This window comes from Falco punctatus (assembly GCF_963210335.1).
Source record: "Falco punctatus genome assembly, chromosome: 16".
Lineage (NCBI taxonomy): Eukaryota > Metazoa > Chordata > Aves > Falconiformes > Falconidae > Falco > Falco punctatus.
The window spans coordinates 346,095-371,953 of NC_137596.1; the positions used below are offsets into that span (position 1 = coordinate 346,095).

Below are 25,859 nucleotides of genomic sequence, written 5' to 3' on the forward strand. Positions count from 1 at the left end.
CCCCCCCACCGACCCCGCGCTCTCACCACGCCGCCGCTGCCCGCAGCTGGGCCGGCATGCCAGCCGCCCCGGGCCGCACCGCCTACCGCGCATGCGCGGCCGCGCCGGGTCCGCCCCGCGGCCGGGGAAGGCCGCCCCCGCCTGTCCCCCCTTCGGTACCGGGTGTGTCTGGGGCCGCTCGCCGCCCCCGCTACCTTGTACGTCCTGGGCCCGTGCCCCTCCCGGTACCGTGTGTGTATCGGGGCTGTTCGCCTCCCGGTACCGTGTGTCCCACCTGGGGCAGTCCCCTCCCGGCCCGATACCGTGTGTTCCGCCTGGCCCGTGCGCCCCCCCGGTCCCGTTCCGCTCTTCAGTACCGTCTCCCAGTATCCCTCCAGTCCCGTTCCCCGCCCCGGGCTCGTTCCCGTGTCCTCCCGGTTCCCTTATCCCCCCGTTCCCCTGTCTGTCCGCCCGTCCCTCCCGTCCCGTTTCCCACCTCGTTTCCCTTCCACATCCCGCCCCCCCCCCCCTCCGCGCATCCCTCTGTACCTATATACCGATGTTCCCCCGTACCCGTATCCCCCCGGTCCCATTCCCCCACTGGTCCCGTTTCCGTGTCCCCCCGGTCCCCTACCCCCTGTTCCCTTGTGTCCCGTGTCGTATCCCCCTTCCCAGTCCCAGTCCCTCCAGTTTCTTAACCCGGCAGCAGGAGGGGTTAGCCCCGTGTGGGCAAGGGGGCTCTCAGACCCTGCAGCACTCCTGTTTACATGTAAAATAGTTAAAAAGAAATTAATCCAATAGTAATAAAAAAGCAGTGTGTGGTCTGCCCTGCATTTTGGGGTTTGGCAAGTACCTGTGGCAGGACCAGGAGGCAAACTCTGGAGCTGTGACAGCAGCTGGGGTGCTCCAAGGTGGGCCCATCCTGGGGGAAAACCATGAAGAAAAGGTTCAGAACAATAGAGGGGGCCAGTCACCCGCTTTCTGCTTTCCCCAAGCCCATACTTTTTGGGGTCTGGGTAAAATTAGTGGAAAATAGGTCTTTTCCAGGTTTGCTGAAACAAAGGGCATCAAGCACCATTCCCTCCACATCCTCATGCCAACATGGCCAAGATCCCGCCTTCCTCTTTATGAAGCAATGCCCCAAACGGTGGCATCCCAACCAAGGGGCTGGGAGCTTTGCAGGATCCGGGTGACTGCAGGGATCCGATGCTGTTGGCAGTGCGCTGGCACAGCTGCTACAGACCCTGAGTGCGGGAGCCCACGGATGAGGGGTAGATCATGTCCCAGGCAATGTGGCTCAGCCCCACCAGCTGGCAGGGCCAAGCTCCCGGGGGCTGGGGAGCAAAACATCCTTCTGCGCCATCAGAAACTTGTTGCTTGCCATTGCCGACCTGCATTTCTCCCTCACAGGCGCCGAAGCTGCCGCAGCTGTGGCAATGCTGGCATTGGCGTTCCCAATGGAGCTGCAGCACTGCAGGAGGAGGCGGCTAAAAGGGCCAGGCAATGCTGCTGCCAGAGGGTCCCCAGAGATTTCCCTACCTGAAAAAAAGTATTAACCGAAAAATTCTGAACATCTTGATTACAAAGATAAACTCAGCCTTGTATTTTTAGTTCTGAGTTTGGCAAGGGTGTGTATTGTAATTAGCAGCCTGATCAATGCCACAGCGACTAATTAGGGTGCAGGACAGATACTGGCAATTTGTTTGTAGTGTCAAGTGCAGTCGAAGATAATTTGCTGCAGGGAGGATCATATCCCCTCAGACGAAGAATGAGCGGAAGACCTGCCCTTAGCTCACTCCTTTGATGTCCCAAGATCTTTCCGTACAGCCTTGTCTTAGCAAAAGGAAGCCAATTGCACTGTAGGTGCTTAAAAAAAATATGACAAAACCCTCCACCAGAACGGTTTTATGAGCATTAGGGGAATGTGAGTTGCAGGAAATTTCAGTGGGCACCAAACATTTGCACTTGAGATGGCAAATGATCCTTGGAAAGAGGAATTTCTCACCTGGAGTTCCAGTGTCCATGGCCGGATGAGGGAGATTTCACTGCTCCCCAGTCACATCCCAGTTCTGTGGTTTCCTTGCAAGGATTCTGTTCCTATTCTTAAACAGAAACAGCAGAAAGTTTTCTTCTCCCCTTTGGCTCCAAATCCACCCCCCAACACAAAAGTCTCGTGCTGGGCTCTGTCTCCAGCTCAGCACCCAGAAACAGAGGCACTCCCAAACTCATGCTTCTCTGTGAAATCCTTGGCCATGGGGCAGTCAGGAGACAATGCTCACATGCAGCCTGGAGATGTTCACCCTCACCTCAACACCCAGAGCGGCAGCCTGGCCATCAGCAGCATCCTGCACACAGCTGAGCAACATGTGCTCCCAGCCCATCTCCAGCCACCATCCCCTCCGGGGCTGTCCCCACACATTGTGCGGCAGCAACTGACCTTTCCAGCACTGCCACAGCCCTCCCTGCCTTGCTCTGCATCTGTCTCTGCCTTACCTCCCTGGACCCAGAGCATTCCCTGGCCTGGAGCATCCTTTGAGCACCGCATGCCTGGACCAGAGCATCTCCTGGACGGACAGCATCCCATGGCCCAGCCATCTTGCCACACCGCCCAACAGACCAGCTCTCCTGTCCACGCTGCTAGTGGAAGAAGGACGGTTTCATTTGCTGTAGCTTTTTGACCAGGACTAGGACTTCTTGAGGTGGCCCAGCAGGGCTGAGACCCCTGGCCCCAGGGCAGAGCCCAGCTGCTGCCCCCTGGCCACTCTGGCTGCGCATTGGACTCCAACAGAAACAAGAGGGAGGAGGCTTTTCTGGAAGAGTTTTTCAGGAGTTTTACATCAAAACCCAACAGCCTTTTCAGCCCAAATTAACCTTTCCAATTCGCTTGAAATCTTTCTCATTTTCTCTGGAAAATGGAGGGAAAAATACCCAGTAGTAATGGCCAGTGTGGTTTTATTAAAACCCAGTCTGGAAGCACTGTGGTTTCTGATTGCAAATACTTCTTAAAAACTACAGCCACAGCAGAAGAGTCGGGGTGAAAGGTGAGGAATGCAGACACAAGATTTTTACATCAAGGTAGCTGGTGCACGCACAACCCCTGCTGCAAACCTACCTTGAGGATGCGGTTTCTGCCAAGAAGGTGACACGCAGCTGGCACAGCTGTGACGGTGCTGGAATGCAGCTTCCCTCTCCTGTCCAGCGAGCCTCCAGCATGGGTCTCCTTTTAAAAAATAAAAAGAGAAAGGAGAAGATGGTCACACAAGACTAAACACCAGTTGGGTCTGCTCTTGGAAAGGTAATTCCTGTCTAACCTTGGGCGATATCGTGCCTGTGACGCGTAGCTGCTGTCCTCACTTGCAATGAGCTGGATCCCCTTCATTAACAGCAATGGGCTCCAAATACCTTCACATACTTATTATTACCTGGCTTTAATGGATAATGGAACAGTGGCAGAATATTGCTAACATCTGAAGGGTGTCTAATGGAGAGGAAGACTGAAAGGAAAGCGCTCCCCTCCCTTCACTGGGGGATTTAAAGGCACCAGGCTCCTTTGCTGGTGGGGTGAGGATGAGCTTGGTACCTGCCAAGGGTGATTTTTGGCCACTCTGTTGTCAGTGGATGACTTGTCCCCTCTGCTGCCAGTAATCAGCTGAGGTTGCCCCCTGGCAGGCACTCCCAGCATCCTCCTCCTCCTCCTCACCACAGACCTAGCTGATGAGCAGTGCTCAGCCCCCACGTTTGTGGTCCAGCACCGCAGACCGGAAATAAAGCACTGCTGCCTTTGAGTGCATCGTGAGTCACCCTGCAGCTGTGTCAGTGTGATTACGTTAAGTAAATGAGTAGATGAGGCCACTCTTGCTGGGCTCCCAGACAGGCTACGACTGCTGCCACTGGGCTGCTGTGCTCCCCAAAACACCCCGCTGCCCTCTCAGGAGGCAGCCTGCCTGCTCCAGGGATGCTCCGCTGCAGGGCATCACTTCCCGCAGGGCTGCAGCAAAGTGACTTTTCACTTCTAGGGCGCGTCCTGGGGCAGGTTGCCCATGGCCACCGAGCTCAGTAGCCCTGACACCCCCTGAGATGTGGGTCTGATGGCCAAGTCAAAGTTGCCGCCACCACACCACACGAGCACTGTTCCAGGGTGAGAAGGCTTTACCTGCAGCCACAGCAGAGGGTGCAGTGAGGGAGCCTGTGGCAGCAGCCCCCACGCCGCCCAGCTGTGTTCTGCCCCTGAGCCCACCTCCATTTATGCAGTTATTTTTTTTATGGGTACCTAATTAGCCAGACAGCGAGGTGTTTATGACAGCCCAGCTTGCAGTGCAGGGCAAGGCTACCAGCATCCCCAATGACCCACAACAGTGATTAAATTAGCTGAGGATGCCATGCTGAGCACCCACTGCTGGCACTGTGCTCTTGGAGCTGCATGGGGTGGGTGCTGGAGGGGAGACCCTGTGTGCCCCCCTGCGCTGGGGACCCTTGCAGAGCCCCAGGATGTGGCAAGCCCAAGCACTCCTGAGGACCACTGCCCCACAGAAGGGTCCTGCATCCCCCCACACTGGTGAGGGGGGCTGCCGCAAGCCCACCTGTGCCAGTGCCAGCAGCCTTGCCTGTGCATGGTGTTTATTTCATGTCTCGCAGTGTTAAATCATAGCAGACATGCAATTCGGGGGAGCATGAGGCTCCGTAATGGGCGGCCTTGGGTGTGTGATGGGGCTGGGGCCGACAGGCAGCCGTGCTGCCAGGGCTCCTCAGTGATGCTTTATTGCTTTTGACGCTCCAAATGCGCTCTGAAAGGAGAGTCGTGGCAGCCGGGAGGAGGGCTGCTTGGCTCTCCTGCCTGCTCCATGCGGGCAAGCACCACAGCTGAGACCTCCCTCCCTGTCCCCAGCGCAGTCCCCAGTCTGGCCGCAGCACCCTGCCTTGCATAGAGCTCAGCCACGCACCTGCCAAAGCCCCTGGCAAGTCCTGTGGCGCCTGGTGGGAGCTGCAGAGGCTCCCACTGCCACCGGAGTATGGTGCGTAATGCTGCAGGCTTGGTTTCATCTGAGGGCAGGTTGGGGCCATGCAGGGTGCAGAGCATCGCTTGTCCCATTGTGGATGGGGGGATATGGAGCAGCACTCATCCTGTCGTGTAGCAGGGGCCTTGTGCCTGCGCCCTGTGCTCTCCCCAGCCTCTGAAATCCTAAGCACCAACTTCAGAAGTTTGCTGATTGCTTAGCCAAGGTACCTGCTCTCAGTGTCTGCCCTAGGAGAAAGCCCTGAGACTCCACCCCAGTGCAGAGCTGCTGCTGTGCCCAGCTGCGGGCCCAGGATGCGGGGCTGCACCGTGGGGAGCCCCAGACGCCAAGCGCTTCGATTCCCAGAAAAGCAATTACTGTGCAGCAGATTACAGGGCTAATAAAATTCCATTACGCCATTTCGGAAAGTAAATCTGATCCGGACACTGCCGATTGATATCAGCCATCCCACAAAAAGTCCCGCAAGAGCCCCCTGCGCGCACACATAATATGAGGCTATAATAGATCACACTAATTAGATATCCGATAACAGGAGGGCTGATAGGAACTACATTAAAATCTCTTTAAGATGAAGACGTAAAACCCAAGGGAGAAAATTCAGAGTTAATGATGCTGCAGCAGAGGCTCCACTTGAGCGGTCCTCACCCCCTTGGCCGCATCCCGCCTGCCGTGGATGCGGGAGGCTGGAGGAGAGGGGGGCAGAGCAGGGCATGGTCCCCAGCGCCACGGCGGCGCTGCCCGTGATTTTCATTACCCAGATTCAATAAGGGGAAAGAGCTCCGAGCTGCCTGTGCTCCCCGGGAGGTGACTTGCCAGCCGCTAACAGAGCCGAGAAATCAAATTAGCCCCGGCTCTGCTCTCGCTCTCTCCCTGACACTGCTGTTGGCAGCTGAGGGGGAGTTCATCAGGGCCCCGCACTAATTCTTATCTCGTTTAAGTGACTCCACGCTGGCATCTGATGCGATTTGCTCTGCACCATCGCCGCAGGCTCCGGTGTCTGCCCGCTGCTTCTCTAGCACTTCCAGCAGCTGGCAGCTTCGCAGGGGCATGGGCACCTACAACACATATAAATGCAGACGTACGTACATGAGTGTGTATGATTACAGGGAACAGGGGTCAGGGTGAGGCTGCTCCCCTGCCAGGCAGAGGGATGTTGCCCAGCCCCAGGGACATGATGCTTTGATGTGGAAGGAAGGATTCTGCAGCCCAAGAAGGGTACCAGCATATGGGTGGGTACCGAACAAATTTTTGCTCTCTATCATACCAGATCAACCTTTCTTATGGCCTGGTTTGCCCAAAGGTGTTGAGTCTTTTGGGAAATGGGTAAGAAGTGCTTTTGTTTGTTGAGCTTTGTAAGCTAATGTAAATTGCTGCAATGAAAAGAGACCCTTGTCTTGGTGCAGGTTGGAGGTAGCTGGGGAAAGCTTGCTGCCCCCAGGCAGGGGTGTGAAGGGTGGCTGGTAGCACGTGCTGCCTGTGACCTGTATCTGTCAGTGTGTCAGTCTCTGGTGGGATGGATCCACACATCTGTAGGGTGCGAAGGGAAGCCTGGTAACTCCAGAGCCCCACTGCTTCCCTGCTGATGGAAACCTACCCTGTGCCAGTGCCGTATCTCTGCAGCCTCCCAGGACAGACCACCCCGTCTCAGAGGGTTTCCCCCTGACTTTCCGACCACTGAGGATGCCACAGCCCTGGCACCTGCCGTGTCCTCTGCCCCCCTGCCGTGTTCCCTGCCCTGCTGCACATGAGCACCGTGCCTGCACCCCCAAACCCCACTTTTCCATGGCCAGGCACCTGGGCAGGGGATGGGGAAGCCCCGGGGGAGCTGGTGGGGTGGGGGATGGCTGAGTGTGCTCATCTCGAATCCTCCCAGCCTGAAACTTGATGAAGCAGGAGAGGCCAATCGTGAGATTAATTGGGCGTTCTCATAAAAACCCGACGGTGGGGGGAAAGTGAGCAAGGAGTGCTGCCTGCCTCCCTGCTCAGGTTCATTCCTCCGTGGAGGCAGCAGGCTGCGGAGGAGGCAGGCAGCGGCTGGGAGCCAGCAGAGTGGTGGCAGGAGAGCCATGACGCCCACTACTCTCGGAGCATTTCTGGCCCTGCTGCCCCTCATCTCGACACTGCAGAGCCAAGGTAAGGCGAGGGACCTGCGGGCAGGGCTGGAGAGCTGGGGCAGAGCAGGGTGCTCCTGGCATCAAAAGGCATGGTGCAATACCTTCCTAAAGCCCAAGCAGCACCGTACAGCAGGCGAAGGCTGCTTTTTAGAAAGACCTCAATGCTACTGAAAAGAAACGTACCTGGGAGAAGCCTGAGTATGGTAAAGCTCTGGTGTCAGAGCCCAGAGGTGCTGCCTGCCTGGGCAATGCAGGCTGAATGCCAGCAGCAAGGTAATGTAGTGTTCAAACGCAGCTCTGCGTTGTGGGCTCCTTGGGACAGGACTTTGATGCACTCTGGAAGCATGCAGAGTCACAGCCCTGAGGATAGAGGGAAACAGGGTGATCACCTGCCTGCATCCCTCCATCTGGGAACTGCAGCCCAAGCTCTCCACCCGATCGAGGGATTTCTCTAATATAACATGCAACCCCTTGTAATGCAGAGCTGAGTTTTGGGGACGACAGTGCATAGAAGCAATGCTGTGCCTAGAGTTTGTCATCTCAGCTCCGCACGGTGCAAAATTGACTGCTGAAATGTTCACAAGCTGTTGTTATTATTTTCTCATTTAACTTTTCTGGGAAATAGTAGAAAAGTCATTGTGCTGTTTTGCAGCAGCACAGCTGGAAGTTTTCAGCAGGTTTGTAACTTGTATCTTTGGACCGGGCAGGCAGCCCCTCGCAGTGGGGCATCGTTCCCGACATCCAAACCTTCTCCCACAGTTAGCACGGGAGAGGTGGCAGAAAAGGAGTGGGGGCAATGATGCTCTTGCCCTAGTGATGCTGGATGTAAGGAGGTAGGAAGGTCTGTGCAGATGCGCCCCCACATGCCAGGGCCCTGCCAAGTTGTGCCTGTCGAGTTGCTGGTGCAGGTTTGGGGCCGGGCAGATGGGCACGGTGTCTGTGGCAGATGCACAGAGCGGCTGGGGTGAACCCAGCCCAGTTCTCCCTCTGCAAAGTCATTTCCCTGCTGCCAGAGCATCCCGACCCAGAGCTCCGTGGTGCGGGTGTGAGGAGGAGGAGGAGCACGTGTGTGAGCCAGCTACCAGCAGCTGCAGCAGGAAAGGCCACTTGGCCCCAGCCGTGATGACGGCAGTGCTGTTTTCCTCCCCTTGCCCTAATTGCTGCCTCTCGCCCCCCCTCGCCACCTCCATCGGCGCATGCCTGCCTGGGCGAGGGTCGTGAGCCTGGCTGGCTCCCCAGCATTATTGATTGTGTGCAACATTGGAGGGGCTGAGGCTGCTGGGGTTTTTTTTGTTTTGTTTTGTTTTTTTTTTTTTTTTTTAGCTTAAAAGACAGGTTAAAGTTCCTTTCCCAGCAGTTTTTCCCCAAGTTCCCACAGATCTATTCCAATTAGTCCCTTTCATTACAGGGGAATTGGACTCTGGGGCTGGGTGTGCTGCAGAGCAAAGCCACAAGTGTGGCTCTGCTGCCCTGGCTCAGCCGTGGCGTCACCAGCTGCCTTACAGTGAAGACGCGGGTGCCACAAGCAATTTGCTCTGCGATTAATGCTGCCGGCACCAGCCGAGGGATTGTTTCCACAGGAAGCAAATGCCAGGATACCTAATAAATGAATTTAGCATCCTGGTTTATCTCTAACCTTCACTGCCTCTACCTGCAGAGCAAAGAAAAAGTGCCCCTGGAAGGAGTGGGTGGTAGGAAACTTATCTGGGAGCAGTGAGTCCCTCATGGTCCCCTGCTGCCACTGTCCTGGCATCTGTCCAGGAGAGGTGGAAGACGGCGGGCCTGCCCTCTGAGGCTGGGGGAAGGTCACAGTGCCAGCCACCTACACAGCAGCATGCATTAATAAAACATTAGGTGTTGGTTCTGGCGGGCAGGCTTGTTTCCCATCAGGATGCTCCTATTTAACTTCAACAGGAAACCCCAAACAGTAAGTGAGGGATGGCACACAGCAGCTTCCCACAGTTTGCTGTATGGGCCAGGATGATTGCAGCCTCTGCTTCGGTGTCAGCAGTGCTCCCTCCCTCCCTCCGTGTGCCAGTAGGTACCTGGCAGGGAGGCCAGACGCCAGAGCCTGCTGAGCCTGCCCTGCGCCGGCTGTCCCACTACCTGCTGTCCCACTACCAGAAGAGCACCCGGCCTGTGCACGACTGGCGAACAACGACCAACGTGGCCATCGACCTCATGGTCTACGCCATCCTCAGCGTGGTGAGTCCTCTGCTCCCATCCCATGTTTGGTCAGGGCCGCTGCCCTCAGCACAGGCAGCTTCTCCATGTCCACAACAAAGGGAATGTTACCTGGTATGCAGTGTCCTCCTGGCATGCTCTCCCATCCTCCAGTGTGCCAACACCCACTGTGCTGACACCGTGTCCTCTTCTTCCTGCAGGATGAAAAGAACCAGGTGCTAACTACCTACATCTGGTACAGGCAGGTGAGCAGATGAGACTGTGAAGTCTTGCCCCTCCATTGCCATGGCCCCACTGGGGCTGAGCACCCCTGTAAACACAGGTTTTCCCATGGGAGAGGTGTGCAGCCCTGCAGGAACATGGCAAGGCAGAACCCCTCCCAGGGGATGACAAGACCTCTTTAGGGCAGGAACAAGGCACAGCTTTCATGCTCTGTGCTTAGCACTGTTGGATGGTGCAGTAGCTGGAGGACCAGTCTTTCCTCCCTCTTTCCCATGGATAGCCTTGAAGATGGGTTCTCATGGCAGAATGCTGGGGTTCAGGTGGTGGCAGGGTGAAAGGGACCTTGCCATCCAAGCCCTCTCTACCTTGTCCCCAGCACTGGACGGACGAGTTCCTCAGATGGGACCCAGCACGCTTTGACAACCTGACGCAGATCTCCCTCCCCATGGAGAGCATCTGGGTGCCTGACATCCTCATCAACGAGTTGTGAGTGTGGCCAAAATCCGGGTGGGCAGACAGCCTGGGGCTGGACCCCCCTTGCCCGTCTCAGGCATGTGCCGCCCCATGCTTTGTATTCCCGGCACAGAGCTGGCAGCCTCCCTGCATCAGGCGAGCTGCAGATGGGGAACGGCTTGGCAGCTGGGCCATTTCCAATGCTGGCTAACCGCAACCATCGGTAATTACCCGTGCCATGCCGGGGGTGGGATCCAGATATCTGGAGAAAGGCTTTGTAAAGGCAGCACAATGAGAGGGCAGCTGCAGATCTGCCGGTCCTTCCTGCGAAGCCAGCCGGCATCCTTCCTGCTCTGCAGGGATTTAAGGTACTCCCACTGGATCCAAAGAGCCCTGGGGCAAGGACACAGATTCCTCTTGGGCTGGCAGAGGGCAGCAGCCTGGGCAGCCACAGAGGTGAAGACAGGCACGCATGCCTGCATGGGTATTGCCAAAAAAGCAGATTGGGGCACTGGGGGGGGTGGTGGGGTGGTGGGGCAAATGCCCTCCTGCTGGGCCATTCCCCTCGCAAATGCAGCTCAGCAGCAGAAGTCCCTGCCCAGAGTGCTCCCAGACCACATCTCTGTCCCTCGTGCCCTGCAGCGTGGATGTTGGAAAGTCCCCTCATGTGCCCTACGTTTACGTTGGCCACCACGGCGAGGTGCAGAACCTCAAACCCATCCAGGTGATGACCGCCTGCAGCCTGGACATCTACAACTTCCCTTTCGACGTCCAGAACTGCTCACTCACCTTCACCAGCTGGCTGCACCACAGTGAGTGCCAGGACCCCCACAGTTGGCTGGGGGGCTCAGGGAGAGCGGGCAGGACCTCCGCCAGGCTGGAGCTCCATGCAGAAGGCCCCTCACCCCTCTAGATGGCCCCAGTGGATCGGGGATGTGTGTGGGGAGGGCAGGCACACAGCTGTCGGCGCTTCAGGCCAGACACCCCTGGTCCTCACCTCCCCTCCTCCTCCTCCTCCTCCACCCCCAGTCCGCGACATCAACCTCTCGCTGTGGCGGCAGCCGGAGCTGGTCAAGTTCGACCGGAGCGTCTTCATGAACCAGGGCGAGTGGGAGCTGCTCTATGTCCTCAGCCATTTCCAGGAGTTCAGTGTCAAAAGCAGTGACAGCTACGCTGAGATGAAGTTCTACGTAAGGATTTTTGGCCACTGCACTTCTCAGGTGTGGGGTGCTAGGGAAGGGTCCTGCCACCAACCCTGTTGCTCCATCACCCAGCTGCTCCGTGCTGCAGTGCTCCTGCCCGCAGGAGGGAAGCCCCTTGCGCTGAGTCCTTCCTCTGGCTCCCTTTAGTGCATCCCACCATCCTCACCTGCCTTGGTGCAGAGCTGCACCAGCTCATGTCCTCATTTCAACCCTTCACTGAGCCTCACCCATCTCTCTGTCCTGCAGGTAGTCATCCGGAGACGCCCCCTCTTCTACACTGTCAGCCTGCTGCTTCCCAGCATCTTCCTGATGGTTATGGACATTGTGGGCTTCTACCTACCTCCCAACAGTGGTGAGAGGGTCTCTTTCAGGATCACCCTTCTGCTGGGCTACTCAGTTTTCCTCATCATCGTATCGGACACGCTGCCAGCTACTGCCGTTGGCACCCCGTTGATAGGTATGGCAGCACTACCTGCAAGCTGACTGCCCCGGCAGTCCTGGGCCTGGAACAGCAGGAGCTGCTGCTCTGTACAGACACCACAGGCCCCCTAGAAATGTGGGCAGGGGGCATTCACTCAGGAACATGCTCAGTGCATGAGTCTTAGCAGGCCACTCACCTCACGGGCATCTCCACAGGCATCTACTTTGTGGTGTGCATGGCACTGCTCGTCATCAGCCTGATGGAGACCATCCTGATCGTGTGCCTGGTGCACAAGCAAGACCTGCAGCCCCACGTCCCTGGGTGGGTGAGACGCCTGCTGCTGGAACAAGCTACCATCCTGCTCTGCATCTGGGACAGGAAGAAATTCAGGCAAAGCAGGACGCAGAGCTCGGACATCTCCAGGCAGGTGGAGAGCAATGACAGCACAGGTAAGGGCTGCACAGAGAGGGCCCACAGGATCTGAAGGGTACTAGGTCCTACATAGCTGCCTATGTAGCCCTAATTTGCATGGTGATCTAGGTGCCCAGGTCATCAGCAGAAATCCCAGTTTGCCCTCTAAAGAGACTTTTCACACTTGCCTCTCTTGATCCTGCAGCCAAGCTGAACAACTACAGCGGTGAGGACCCCCGGGAGTGTGAGGCGGCGGGGAGTGAGAGGCCAGCACCAGCCTCTGCCGGCCAGGCAGAGGGCTCTGGGCTGGTGCACGGTGTCCTGCGCGAGATCACTGCCATCCGCCAGCTCCTGGAGAAACGAGAGGAGTTCCGTGAGGTCGCCCGTGAGTGGCTGCAAGTGGGCTACGTGTTGGATGTCCTGCTCTTCCGGGCGTACTTGGTGGCTGTCCTGGCCTACAGCATCACACTGGGCACCCTCTGGTCGGTGTGGCGGGACGCCTGAGTTCCGTCCACCTTTTGGGGCAGGAGAGTCGGGGACCTCAGGCGCTGCCTTGCTCTGGAGGGTGCTCCTCGGCTCCGGGATTTGCCGCTGTTGGCCGGCCCGGGCTGGCTTACAGCCGCCTTCCCGCCAGCTCTGGAGCAGCGGCACCCGAGCGCGGAGGCAGCGCCGGGGGGCAGCGCCGGGGGGCAGCGCCGCGCACCGCTGGCCCCTGCGCGGAGCTTCCCCGCCGTCCCCGGGAGCGCCCCCCGCCCGGCCCGCCCGGCAGCCGCCGCTTCAGCACCGCGGACAGCGGCCCCGCCGGCTCGGCCCCGCGGCTGCCGCGCGCCCGGGGGCGCTGCCACTCGGGGGTGCCGCTGCCGCAGGGGTCCTACTGTCCCAGGGTCCCGCTGCCAGGGGGTCCTGCTGCCCCGGGGCTCCCCTACCCCTCACCCTGACTGCCCTGGGGAAGCCCGCACCTCCCTGCATGAAGCAGCAGGGGCCACACGCCTGCATCCCTTTCCCTGCTGCCGCCCCTGCTCGTCGGACCCTGTGCAGGGGTTTATCTACCCTTGGCTTGCCCAGCGGATTCCCACGATGCTCCTGGCCAGCGGTACCGTAATCCGGGAGAGAACCAGTGCTAGCCAACAGCAAATGAAGCGGTGTGCAAATGGGACTAGTGCTGTCGACACTTGGCACTGGAAGAGACCCACAGGGTCACCTATTGCTACTACACCTATGGTCAGTCACCATGTGGCCTCTTCTCCACCCCAGCCAGGGCTGGGGCACGAGGCTCAGAGAGGGAAGAACCACTGGCTGCATTCCAGAGCAGGGCGCTGAGCCCAACCTGTGAGGAGCAGAGCTGCCCGGTGCAGCACCTGCTCTCATTTCAGAGCAGGGGGTGTCAGGGGGCTGTGGCAGGAAACACTGACAGTGTTTTCAGGGTGGTCCCTGGCCCTGTTAGGCTTGCCTAAGACGCTGTAAAAGTATAGCTCGCTTTTCATGCCAGTAATGTACCTGAGCAACCAGCATGGGCAACATCCTCTTGAAAGCACTGGAGATGATGGGAGAGCCTGTCCTATGCTCCAGGAGCATCTCTGCATACGGCTGGGCTGCAGGCGAGAGGTGGGTTGGCATCACCTGGCTCCCCTAAGTCCACCCGCAGGCCCACTGGCCCCAGACCAAGGGCCCTGCTCACTGTCACAGAGACGTCATCTGCAGGAAAACTTCCTGCTGAATGACAAGGGGGCTGAGGATGGGTGGAGTGGACTCCTGCTGGTGCTGGCCTGCGCTAATGTGCTGATGGTCTGTAAGTGGCTGCCTATTGATGAGGTGTCCAGTTAAAGAGTTCGCAAGACACTAAATCAGCCCATTGATTCGGCTGAGATCGATGGTGCTACAGACCTGATCACTGCAGTGGGCAATTAACACCCTCTGGAATGAGCCACCTTTGTGTAACATCAAACGCTCCAACAGACAAATCCAATGGGCCCATTGACCCAGGCACGCGATGCCACCCAGCCTGCATGTTTGAGGTGGGGATGGGGCACCAGGACCCCTGATCCAGCCTCCACCATCCCTCTCCTGCCCGCTGGGACCCTGGATGCCCCTTGGGGATTCACCATGAGATGCTCACCTGTGCTGCTGAATCCCACAGACCACATCAGTTGCCACACGGGCGCTTGGTCCTTGCCCTTCCCTGTGCTAAAAAGCCATCCCGCATCCAACCTACCCGCCTTATGTGGCTCAGCACTCCTTTCCCTCTGAAAGAGAAGCTGCCCAAGCTGGAGGAAAGATCCAGGTTCTCCCTTTGCCCTCTTGCCGCTTTGGGAAGTGCCACACACGGGGAAAAAGTTCCACCCATGTCTCCCAGAGAGGCCTGGATTTTCCTCTTAAAAGAAAAAAAAAATAAATCAATAAATCTGAATCTAATCTCCTAATAAAGGTTTAATGAGGACATAATGTTGATGGAACAGAACATTGTTGCAGCATAATCGCTCCCAGCTGCTGCGCGAATGTGCAGACAAAGGCCTGGTCCTATGACAATTTCCCTGTTATAATAACGCCTTTGTACCAGGCCGAGTGCTGGAGAGGGGGCTCATTCCCCCTTCTCCCGGGGATGTCGCAGCCGCCAGGTTGCTTGCAGCGGGACCACCTCTGCTTGCCTGAACCTGGGCCACAGTTCTCCCCACCTGCCCAAAGCCTGGACAAGCTGTGCTGGGGACAGCCCAAGGGACCACCAACCAGGACCTTGGGGTGGGCGTGCAGCCCCCCCAGACCCACCGGGGAAGCCCTGGGCCATGGGACAAGCCCGGCCTTGAAAGCAGCATGTGTGGCAGCCCAGCACGTGTCATCTATCTGTGGAAAAACAAAAGTGATGCTTTGCATCCTCTAGTCATGCTGTAATTAACGTCTAACTGCATTGGAACGTTGAGGCAGGTGGGGGGCTGTACCCATGGGACACGGGGCATGGCCGGGCAGTGCTGTCAGCACCCACCTGGCCCCGCTGCAGTGTGCCATACAGTTTGCCGCAGCACAAAAGGAGTGCAGGCGCTGCTGTTAATGTAGTCAGTAAATAAATAAAGGAGGGCTTAAGCTTAGTGTACAGCAATCAGTTGAGAACTACAGGATAATTAACACAGCGGGGGGCCAGACTACTCTGCAGTCAGGTTTAAATGAACGAGTTCACTTTCATTGAGGCAAACTTGCTCAGCTCCCTGGTGAGCCACGCAGGCAGGCAGGCGGGCAGGCAGGCGGGCAGGCAGAGCGCTGTGGGATGGGAAGCCGCGTGTCCCCGGACGAGGGATGCGGGGTTGCTCCCCAGCTGTGGGGATGTTGGCATCCCCGCATCCCACAGGCAGCCTACACCTGCAGGGGTTGCTTTAGGGATCCCCGCCCCCCCCCGCCCCCGCCACAGCCCCAGAGGAGCAGAGAAGGCATCCCCAAACTCACCACTGCGGGTCCCCCCATGGCTCGCCCTGAGCCGGTGGGATGCATCCTTCCTCCTCCTCCTCCTCCTCCTCCCGGCAGGCACAGGCACAGGAACAGGAGACGGCAGGCCGAGACAACGGAATTACCTTTATTGGTTGTTTGTTTTTTTTTTTCTAACTGCAGATTCAAGGTATACAACTGAACATTGCTATTTTCCTTATGAGACTTATAAATAAAAATACAAAAAATGTTCACTACAAAAAAATCTACCATTAGTAGGATGTAAAAAATATTCTCTTTGCTATAGAAGGCACGAACTTCACTTAGTGACACATGGAGAGAAAAAAAACTGCAGCAGTATATTCTTCTTCTTTTTTTTTTTTTTGTCTTTTTTTTTTTCCTCTGTCAGAAACACTGAAGTCTTACAAAGAAATGCATCTGAATCTACACAGGACGAAGGCAGATGCAGAGAGCTGCAACTAGGAGACACCACAACTGTTTTTGTTTTTTTTCTTTATTTTTCAGGAAACTTTTAGCTAACGGCATCTGTGGCTAGAGGACAGAGAGGACTCGCAAGCAGAACCGCAAGGGAGTGAACGGCAAGGGGAGAAGGAGGAAGTTGTACAAAAAATAGGAGCCGATAGATACTCTGAGAAAATCAAAGGGGAACTTGGGCACCTTCTGCGCCCGGGCTCAGAGAGGTGCTGAGGTAGACGGAACGAGGACAGCGACGGACCCGAACCACGAGCGGCAACACAGAGCAATGGGACAGGCAGGCGGGCGCTCACGACACTGACGACAAGCCAGGGGAGAGGGAGCCCGGGGCTGCGGGGCCCTGCGGGGCGCTTGGTCCTCACTGCTACGATACACATATATATACTTTTATATATATGGAGGGGTGGCGTGGGCTGCGCCACGGCCAGCTGCGCCATGGCAAACAGGTGTGGGGACAGGTGCCCACGGCATCTCTCCAACTTCAATCCCAACGCTGGCACAGCTGGGAGGCTGCAGCACTAAGAGGAGGAAAGGGGATGGGAGGGGAGGTTAAAGCAAAAAAAAGCCACATGAGCTCGGCCGTGTGCTCCATGGCACCATGGCACCCATGGCCAGCAGTGCTGGTGCACCACAGGGAGCTACTGCACACGTGCCAGAAATTGCAGCAACTTTCCATGTGAAAGAACTGGTTTTGTTTGTTTTGTTTTGTTTTGCTTTTTTTTAATACTTTTTCTTTTTTTTTTTCTTAGGCACAACAATTAAACAAGCCGTTCTCCACCGTCACATCCCGGATTGTACAACAGCGGCCTCCACCCCACGCGGAGCAGCAAAGGTCCCGCACGCAGAGGCACACGTGCGTGCAAAGCCGGACCAGGGCGCGAGGGAGGATGCTGCTCCTGCAACCGCATCCCTGCTGGGCAGGAGGAGAGGTGGGATGGGCTCTGGTGGGATGGGCTCTGCTGGGACAGGCACCCCAAACCAAGAGGGGCCATCAGCATCCCTCCAAACCCCATCCAGACACTGTCCCGCACCCCCCTACTCTTTTCCCCCCTTTTTTACCCAAACACAGCAAAATGACAAAAAGCAGCCGTGGCCGCAAGCACCGCACAGGATGGAAACCACGGAGCCTGCTTCCACAACCGCGAAGGAGAAACACAACATAAACAAACACAAGAGGTAGCTTCAGAACCGACGCCCCCGGCCCCATGGGGCCGGGCAACAAATACCAGTTTTGGTAAGGATAATGCACAACGGGAGGCCGGCAGGGATGCTGCCACCACACCACCCCTCCACCGCCAGCGCCGAGCATGTGGCTCGTGCCTTCCCGGCCACACCGCCCCCCGTCCCCCCAAAATCAATAAAAGCTCATGAGGTCACAAAAAACCGAGGTAATTTCAAGTAAAATGTGCTAAACGCGGAAATATTCCAAAAGAAAGTTCAAAAAAAACAAACAAAAAGCAAAAAAAGCGGCGAGCGAAGCTGCCTGCCACTGGGCATCCCTCGCTTATGTGCTCCTGCAGATGAGGGCTGGGCAAAAAACCACGCTTGGCACCTTCCAGGCACCCCAAATTAGCAGAAAAGAACAGGATCCCCCCGTTCAGAGCAATGCCATGGCACTAGCATTGACCACACATCACCAAACCGGCTGCATCTCCCCATGGGAGGCTTTGTTCTTGCCCCCTGGGAAGGCAGGGAAGGAAGGGGAAATGCATAGAGAGGTCTTTGGTCAGGGGGAGGGCGGCAGCCTGCGGGCACCCCTCGCACCCGCCCAGACCCCGGGCAGCACTGTGGGGCAGCACCATGGGGCAGCACTGCGAAGCAGCCTGGCTCGCACGCGCTTCCCTGCCCCAAACACCCTCCTCCAGCTGGGACCCCCCCGGGGATGCTCTTGCCAAAGCACTTATGGCTTGCTGGACGCCGGTGCTCTCCCACCTGCAATGCTGCAGCCCAGGAGTGTGGGAACCCTCCCGAAACAGGGGCTGAGCCCCACATGGAGCTGTGTCCCACGTGTGAGGCTCAGGTCTCCTCAGCAGGGCATCCATGGTGAGGTCTATGCGGTGACAGAGCACACCAGAAATTAAAGCCTGCCCAAAGCACCGGCCATGTGTGTGCTTTTGGGGAAGCATGTCGTTTCTACCCGATCTTCCTGGCAGCGCCGGTGGTGACAGAGGGGCTGACTGGGGACCAAATACCTGGGAGCTGCAAGGGGTGAAAGCTGCCCCGTGGCAAGGTGCAAGCAGCCTGAGCCGCCGGGGAGGGGGCGCAGATGGGGCTGGCAAAGGGGCGAGCGCATCCCTCCGCCCCGGCGCGAGCTGCAGGATCCTTCCGGCGAGAAGCAATGAACGAGAACTGAAAACAAACAAGGCTGTGGACGCTGCGGGTTTGGTGGTTTTTTTTGCCCAGTCCTTTGCCACTTGGCCCCACCGCCCCTGTGCCTCCTCCCTCAGACGTAGCAGAGGTAGAGATAGGTCTTCTCTATCCGCCAGTCGGTGGGGATCTCTTCCGGCTTGTGGCCCTTCATGTGCTTCTGCATGGCGGAGAGGCTGGGGCAGTACTCCAGGCAAATGGTGCACTGGTAGGGGGAAGCGCCGTTGTGGGTCCGAAGGTGTTTGATCATGGCCGAGTAGTCCCGGGAGCGCTGGTGGCACAGCTTGCATTCAAAGGGCTTTTCACCTGTGGGAAACAGGGGTGTCAGCGGGGGCTTGGGGCCTCCAGGTGGTAATTAACTACCGGCATTGATGCTGCCGTGGCAGGCACAGCCGATAACCAAGTAATGAACAGCAAAACCAATCTGACTATTGATCTCCTATTTGCAATAGTTACTCATTGGTGCATCCAATGATTTGCTATCCCCGGCCGCCACCCAGGTCCACACTCTGGCATCTCCACTGAGGGAGCGGTCCAGCACCACAGGCCTCTCCGGAGATCCCCCCAGCAGCACCTACCTGTGTGGACCCGGTAGTGGGTTTCCAGCTGGTGTTTGAGGCTGAACTTCTTGCCACAGCCATTGCACTCGTAGGGCTTCTCACCGGTGTGGATGCGCTTGTGGCCCTTCAGCGTGCTCTCGTCCCGGAAGCAGCTGCCACAGAACTCACACTCATAGGGGTGGTCACCTGCAAACACACGGGTATGTCAGAGCCACCGCCATGGCCACTGCACCCTTCCAAAACTGGCTGCCCAGCCTGCATTTACCCCCGGCACCTGCTGCCGCCATCCTGGGGGATGAAGCAGCCCAGCCACCCCAGCATGGCACATTGGCCCCAGCATCCCTGTGCATGTGGGATGCTCGGGTCCACAGCAGGGTGAAGACACCAGAGGGTGCCGTGACCCTCCCGACACCCACGCCCAGGCTCTTCGCCTGGCATCACCGGCATGGCCCCAGCCCCAGACATCTCCTGTGCTCCAGACTGGGCAGCTGATAAATGAACTCCGGTTCGGCACCATAGGCAGAATGATTTGAAGGAAAGGTGAGGGCTCTAGCTACTTATTTATTACAGCCGCGAAGGCAAGGACAATAAAGATAGATTGATCGTCCGAGACTTTGTTCATGAATATTTAAATATTACTGATTTGTCTTGTCACTGTAATTACAATTTCTCTGTGCCGCATATCCTACAAGCACAGTTTATGGTAAAGAATGGCGAACTGTATTTCACTTGTCCTGCTGCAGATGTGCGGAGCTGCCAAGCGTGTAATGTTCCCCGCATTTCATACATTTTCTTCAGCTGTGAAGGCTTAAGTCATCCACAATGACCTACGTTTTTTCATTATCCCCATGTCAAACTGCACTCGTGCCTGGGCATAAATTGTCCTTCTCGTTATATACTCACATGCCTGTGCTTTCGCTTCCTCTTTAAAATGATATTTTACTCTCTCCCTGCGTGCTGCAGCCGAGACCTGCGGCTTCTCGCCCCCTCCCACAGCTAGTGGCTGGGCACCAGAGGAGGATGATGCTTGGGATGCATTTCAGATCCCCCTCCAAAGGCGAGGCAGGTGGTACCTGCTGGCATCTGCGTTTCGCCTCCCCGTTCCACATTCCAAATTATCACCTTGGGTTTCGATACTACAGTCAAAGATAGCAATGTCGCTGCCTGAGGCAGACAGCATTTTCCATGTGCTCAATTTTTAGAAGAAGCTGTGTAAATGGGGGATGGGGCCCCTGGAGCACTCCAGCCCCAGGAGGGGCGTGAGCATCCTGCATCAGTGCAGAATGAAACCAGGCAACACGATTACACACCCCTAAAGCACCGATGATCCCGCTGTTTTTTCACAGCCAAGAGCTGCTAAAGCAAGCAGAGGTCAGGGTGGGACATGCATGGCCCGACCCACAGCCCAGGTCACCGGATTACTGGCTATATATAGCTCCAGCACTTGGCATTAACGTGCTTATCACCGGCGCGCAATTCCTGTTTCCCACATCGGGATCCCAAGCTCAAGCATTCGTGTGGGTCCGGCAGCTGCCAGCCACAGCCTCGATGGAGTGACCTTCCCGTGGTGCTGCTTGCATATTCCCCCAGAAGCTGCTCTGATGTCGCCTTTGGAGGCTGTACGCACACACACTGCTGAACAGGGGAAAGGAGAAGGGGTACCCTGGCCTGGCATGCATCTTCCTCCCTTCCAGCAATAAAAGCGCAGCTGGGGAGGGTACCCAACCCTCCAGCTCATGTAGGCACAGGGTGGGCAAAGAAGGCTTCACCTGTGCAGCTACAGAGAGCCGTGGTGCTTGCTGCCATGCATGGCGGGGCTGCGGAGCACCAGGCAGGCTCCCCCCGGCACGATCCTGCTCATCCCCCAGGGATTTGTTTTTTCTTGCCCTGGGGTGTTTTGCAGCCAAACCCAAGTGACAGTGCTCACCGAGTGGCCAGGACCTCTCCCCTTGCCCTCCCCTGGTCCTGCCTGGGGATGCTGGTGGAGGAGCTGAGGACGCGGTGCAGGCACTTTGAGGACACGGCATAAGGCGGTCAAAGCCCGGCTCTCCTGCCCGACTCTTCTGGAGCTGAGCCCTGCCCCAGCAGGCTGTGCCACTGAAGCACCAGCTACACGTAGCGCAGGTCGCCCTAATCCCATTAGGGCCAAGCACTGGCTGATTATGTGCATCTACTGCCTGTAAGCCGACGAAGTGGGTATGACCGCACACCCCCTAAGAAGGTCACATGTCACCTTACACTGGATCAACTGGTTACATGCAGCTTTCTTTTTCTTCCCCCGTTTCATTTTTTAAATCCACAGAACCTCAACTGCAGTTGCCTTGGCACTTTTAAGACAATTTCACCATTTCCCCCCCCCTTTGTTTTTTTGTTTTTTTTTTTTTTTTCATAAAGTGGGAAGAAGCCTGCCCTAGCTGCCCCAGCCTGAGCATCCTCGTGGCAGTGCCATTGTACCTGTGTGGGAGCGGAGGTGCCTCTTGAGTGCGGTGTGGCTGGGGAAGGTGCGGTTGCACTCGCTGCAGATGTAGCTGCGCACCCCGGCGTGCACCTCCATATGCTGCTGCAGGGCGCTCTGTGTCTGGAACCGCTTGCCACACAGCAGGCAGAAAACGGCCATGTCTGTACCTGCGGGAGAGGGAGAGATCCCACTTAGGCACCACAGAATCACCCAGCACCTCACTGCATCAGAGCTGGCTGCCAGCCCCAGCCCTGCGATGCCTAGCGATGCCCAAATGCAAGGCAGCAGTTGGGCGATCACTGCACCCCCACACACCTGTGAGAGCTGCTCAGCTCAGGCCTTGTGATGCTGAGGGACCCTGAGAAGCGCCCCACCAAGCCACCCTGAGGTGCGGTGGGTGGGATGCAAGAGGGCCACATGCCTACCCCTGTACTGCCTGCAATCCCAAGCCCTAATATGAACACAAGCTCCGTCCCACCGACCGTGGGTGTAATAGTGGCTGCATCAACACAACAGCAAAAGGAAGGAAAAAAACCCCAATCCCAGACACTTACACACCGTCAATAAAAATATCAGACTTTTGTGTTATTAAACTATTTGTTTTCGTTTATGCATAGCTGATTATTCAGAACCTATGAGTCAGTGCAAATTGTATTACGCGGGGAGATTAAGCAAATAAATGCTAGCTTTTTGGAGACATTAAAATGTGAGGACTATGGAAATAAAATTATCTAGAAAATTGTATTAGCAATTCATTAGCAGCAGCAAGATGTTCAAGGTAACTGACGAGGCTGCGCTGCCTTTAGGAGCAGCAGGGGCTGGGGGGCTGCTGCCTGCTGCACTGCCAAAACCAGCCCGGGGGGGGGACCCAGCTGAGTCGCTGGAGGGAGCCTGCTGGGACCACTGCACGGTGGGGCACCTGCTGTGGCAGTGCTGGCACTGGGCTCCTGCCTGGTGTGCGGGCAGGTGCCAGCTACGGATGCAGCATCCTCCCGGCCAGTTCCGCACCTCAAACCTGGGGACTGGCCAGGTGATGGGCATCCCTGACGGCATCTCGGTGCGCGTCGTCACCCACCCCGGCATCATGCTGTCACCTGCACCTGCACAGTGGCACGCCACAGCCAGCTCCTGCCCTGCAGTCTGGGGATGCAAGAGGGATGCTCAGCCACAGCCTTGGCAGGGCATGCAGTGGGCTACCCAGAAATGCTTCCAAATCTGCCCAAACCCCCTAGTGAAATGGGAATAAAAGCAGCAAGAGAAGCGGCCCCGCATAGGAGCTGCCTTTCTCCCTCTGCAGGGATTTATTCTAGGGGGGGGCGTGGGCTCACGCACACCACCCCCCCACCCCCCCCAAGCTGCGGACAAAACGCTCCCAAGACCGAAAAAAAAAAAAAGCAGCCCCAACGGGCTGTAGGAAGCAAATCCCAAGAGGTATGTGGCCCCGCGGCCCTCGGCGGCCCAGGCGGTGACAGCAGGACGGGTCAAAGGTCCCCGAGGCTGAGCCCCCAGCGCCGCGGCCAGCTGCGGAGCGGAGGCCCCGGCCGGCGGGATGCCGGCCCCGATAAATCTGCCGCCAGCAGCCCCCGCTGGGGCCGGGGACAATGGGCTCCCGTAGGGGCGGAGGGCAGGACAATGCCGCCAGGCTGGCGCGCGGGGCCGTAACAAATCCTCCCTGGCACTGTAGGGCCCTCATTTGTGAAACTAATTGGCCCCTGCTTAAAAAAAAACAAAACCGGGCCGACTCCAGCAGCCACAGCAATGGGGATGAGCTGCCTCATGCATGCACAGGGGCATGCACCCGCCGGCCCATGGGGACGATGTTGGTCCCCTGGGGCTGGGCATCCCCCGGGGTGCTGCTTGCCAACACCTGCAAAAGGCATTTTTTCATGTTATTATTAATTTTTTTTTAGGTAACGCATTAGTAAATACACAAACATGCCAGACAGGGAGGTTGCCATGCGCTGGCGCAGCTTGTGGGGATACCTGGTGCTAGCCGCCCTCCAGGAGTGGAGCATCCGTGGTGCGTGAAGGCTGATGCCAGCCCGTGCAGAGGCGGAGGATACAGGAGATGGCCCAGCTTCCCAGCACTGAGCCCAGCGCCCAGTGGTGGGACGCTGGGGACTGAGGTCAGGCACTGCTGGTCCGCAGCCCCAAGGCTCCACCGAGGTGGCTCTCCAGCAGCCAAGGACCAAGGCACCAAGCAGGGACTCTGCCGGGCACCATTCCACTGTGGGTGTTCAATTAAGCTGATATCCCCCACTCCCCCCCGCTTTCCTAAGCTTCATGTGCACTGATGTCCCACCTTTGAGAGACGATGGGAGCGGGGAAAAAATGAGAAAGCTCACGAGAGGATGCCCGGGGTCATTGCTGTCCCTGCTGCTGCTGGGCTTTGGGAGTACCAGGCTTGCCACAAGGAGAGCCGCACCGGGCGACGCAGGAACTCAGCCCTGTTCTCTCGGCCAGAGCGCATCCCTATTCTCCAGGCCGGAGCGCATCCCTCTTCTCTCACCCCATGCGCATCCCTGGGCTCCCAGCTGGAGCAGCCCTGAGCCAGCCCTCAGCCATCAGAAGAAAAATCACCCCCGATAAAGAAACGCCGCTGCCCCAAACCAGTGAGAGATGGATTTATTCATTTCCCTGACGTTTTAATGGTTTCTCCCCTTTTTGCAAGAAGATGATTACAAATTAAGCGGCATTTAAACGCTTTTTACTGTCAACAATTAAAAGGGGTGAAGGCGGGCGAGCAATTCATTCCCCGGGAAACGTGGCAGCTCTCGGCGGGCGCCGCTGGCCCTTCCCTCTACTGTACACCGCACAATGGCCCCGAGCGCGCCATTAATTTTGCAGGACGTTCAAAAGCAAATTAAAATATAAAAAGCCCCTGGGCACAAAGATAGATACTGAGGGAGGGGGCGGCGTAGGTCAAGCTCGTGGAATTAAAGTCTTAGCAACTGGGGAGGTTTAAGTGCAGCCCCGTTGCACCGTGCTCGGCAGCCACCTTCACCCATCTTCCCCGGTTTTATATAGGTCTGACAGACCCGGCGCTGTTTGCCGGCAGCCGTAAACTATTAGTGGGGTGGCTGTTGGTGCTGACGCGGGGCTCAGAGGCAGAGGCTGGAGCAGGTTGGGTTTCGGATGCTATCTGGGCAAGCGCGCCAGCCACATCGTGCAGGGCAGTTTTCAATAGCAGGTGGTCTAAGGTCTGTTTTTTAGGGGATAGAGGTTTGCTGGAGGGAGGAAAAACCCTACAGCCATGAGCCTGAAGGCGCGCATCCCGGTCTTCCGGTGGCCCAATCCCAAATAAGCACAATCACTGGAGACAACCAAGATGCAACGCGCAGTAGTCAGGGGCTTTTCCGCCCCTGTCCAAGTCACGGTGAAGGATGCTGCAGGCGTCACGGCGTCGAGCGCAGTGCTGTCTCCCGCCCACCGCCTCTGCGAGATGAGGAATTAAAATAAAAACCCGCGTGGCGACAGGGTGAGGGAGGCAGGCTGGGTCTCCCTTCTGTGCTGGGAAGGAGCCGGGTGGGTTTCAGCCAAGTTTAGGATGCGGGAGGTGCGCCGGCAGGAGAAAGGCAACACGTCCCCTTTAAAAGGAAATATAATTTACAGTGTGCAGCCAGGCGGCCCATAGTTTCAATCTCGTTTACTATAGAGAAAACTCTGCTAGCTGTTCTCTATCCCACAAATCCGATTTAATCAGACAAGCCAGCCAGCGTGGCTTGAAGTAAAAACGGATAATTAGTAAACAGAGAGCTACTTCAGTGCTTCATTGGCATTCGAGCCGGGCTAGTGTGTCGCATTTAAAATGCAGTCTGATGAAGTTTACAAAATCAAACCATTTGTTACTCCTATTGAAGAGGCTTCAGGCCACTTGCAATTAAATTGGAATTAGTGCTCAGAATGAGATACAGCAAATTCATACTAAAAAGGGATCTGACTTTCAGACATTTGACTTCAAGTTTCTCCCCAATGTGCGTGCGCACGCGCCAGCCAGCTAGCCCCCCAGACCCTGCAGCAGCACCGCTGAGCCCAGACCCCCAATGCAGGCAGGTCTAGGGGGACCCGGGGATGCTCCGGCAGCAGGGAAGGGGGGACCGAAGGGGACTGATGGTGGTGAAGCATCCTCTGCTGAGCCCCAGCTGCAGCAGCGTGGCTCTGGTGGTCCCCAGGCACGCGGAGCCAACGTTGGGATGTACAAACCAAATTGCCCCTCCCCAAATCCTCCTCTTAACGCTGCCATCTTTTCCCTGTCTTTCCTCAGAGTGGTGTTACACGACTCGAAAAATGAGGCAGATCTGTCCGTCCACTGCAGCAATAATCAATAGCATCAGAAACCTGTAATCAAAGGCTGCAGAGGGGCACGCTGGGAAGGCTCTGGCATTACAGCAGGCATGAGGGTGCACTCATCGAAGGGTGCCAGCAGAGCCTGTTGCTGCCTCCCATGCCCACCATAAACCCCCCAAACCCTTGACTCATGTCCTGCAAATCTGGGGTCTTCCACAAGACCACGCCTCCTTCCATCTTCCGATTCAACAAAATCTCTTACGTGATGCACGTGCCAAAG

At 57.0% G+C, this 25,859-nt stretch overlaps 2 protein-coding genes across 3 annotated transcripts in view; one reads left to right on the top strand and one right to left on the bottom strand.

The window, feature by feature from the left end:
* The first annotated feature begins 36 nt into the window (after positions 1-36).
* HTR3A (5-hydroxytryptamine receptor 3A) lies at positions 37-15,864 on the top strand. Its single transcript, XM_080366958.1, is given in 10 exon segments — positions 37-6,923; positions 6,926-7,127; positions 9,150-9,313; positions 9,493-9,537; positions 9,891-10,000; positions 10,610-10,779; positions 10,997-11,157; positions 11,416-11,626; positions 11,806-12,039; positions 12,207-15,864. Coding segments are annotated over 10 exon segments (1,641 nt in total). The 5' UTR covers positions 37-6,878; the 3' UTR covers positions 12,506-15,864.
* ZBTB16 (zinc finger and BTB domain containing 16) overlaps positions 15,540-25,859 on the bottom strand; it is a 66,051-nt gene continuing 55,731 nt past the window's right edge. For both annotated transcript variants that reach the window (XM_080366915.1, XM_080366914.1), the window contains exons 5-7: positions 21,289-21,459; positions 18,853-19,020; positions 15,540-18,580 (exon numbers count right to left, since the gene is read on the bottom strand). In XM_080366915.1, coding sequence (XP_080223041.1) covers positions 18,351-18,580; positions 18,853-19,020; positions 21,289-21,459 — 569 coding nt within the window. In that variant the 3' untranslated portion in view covers positions 15,540-18,350. The remainder of the gene's footprint in view (positions 18,581-18,852; positions 19,021-21,288; positions 21,460-25,859) is intronic.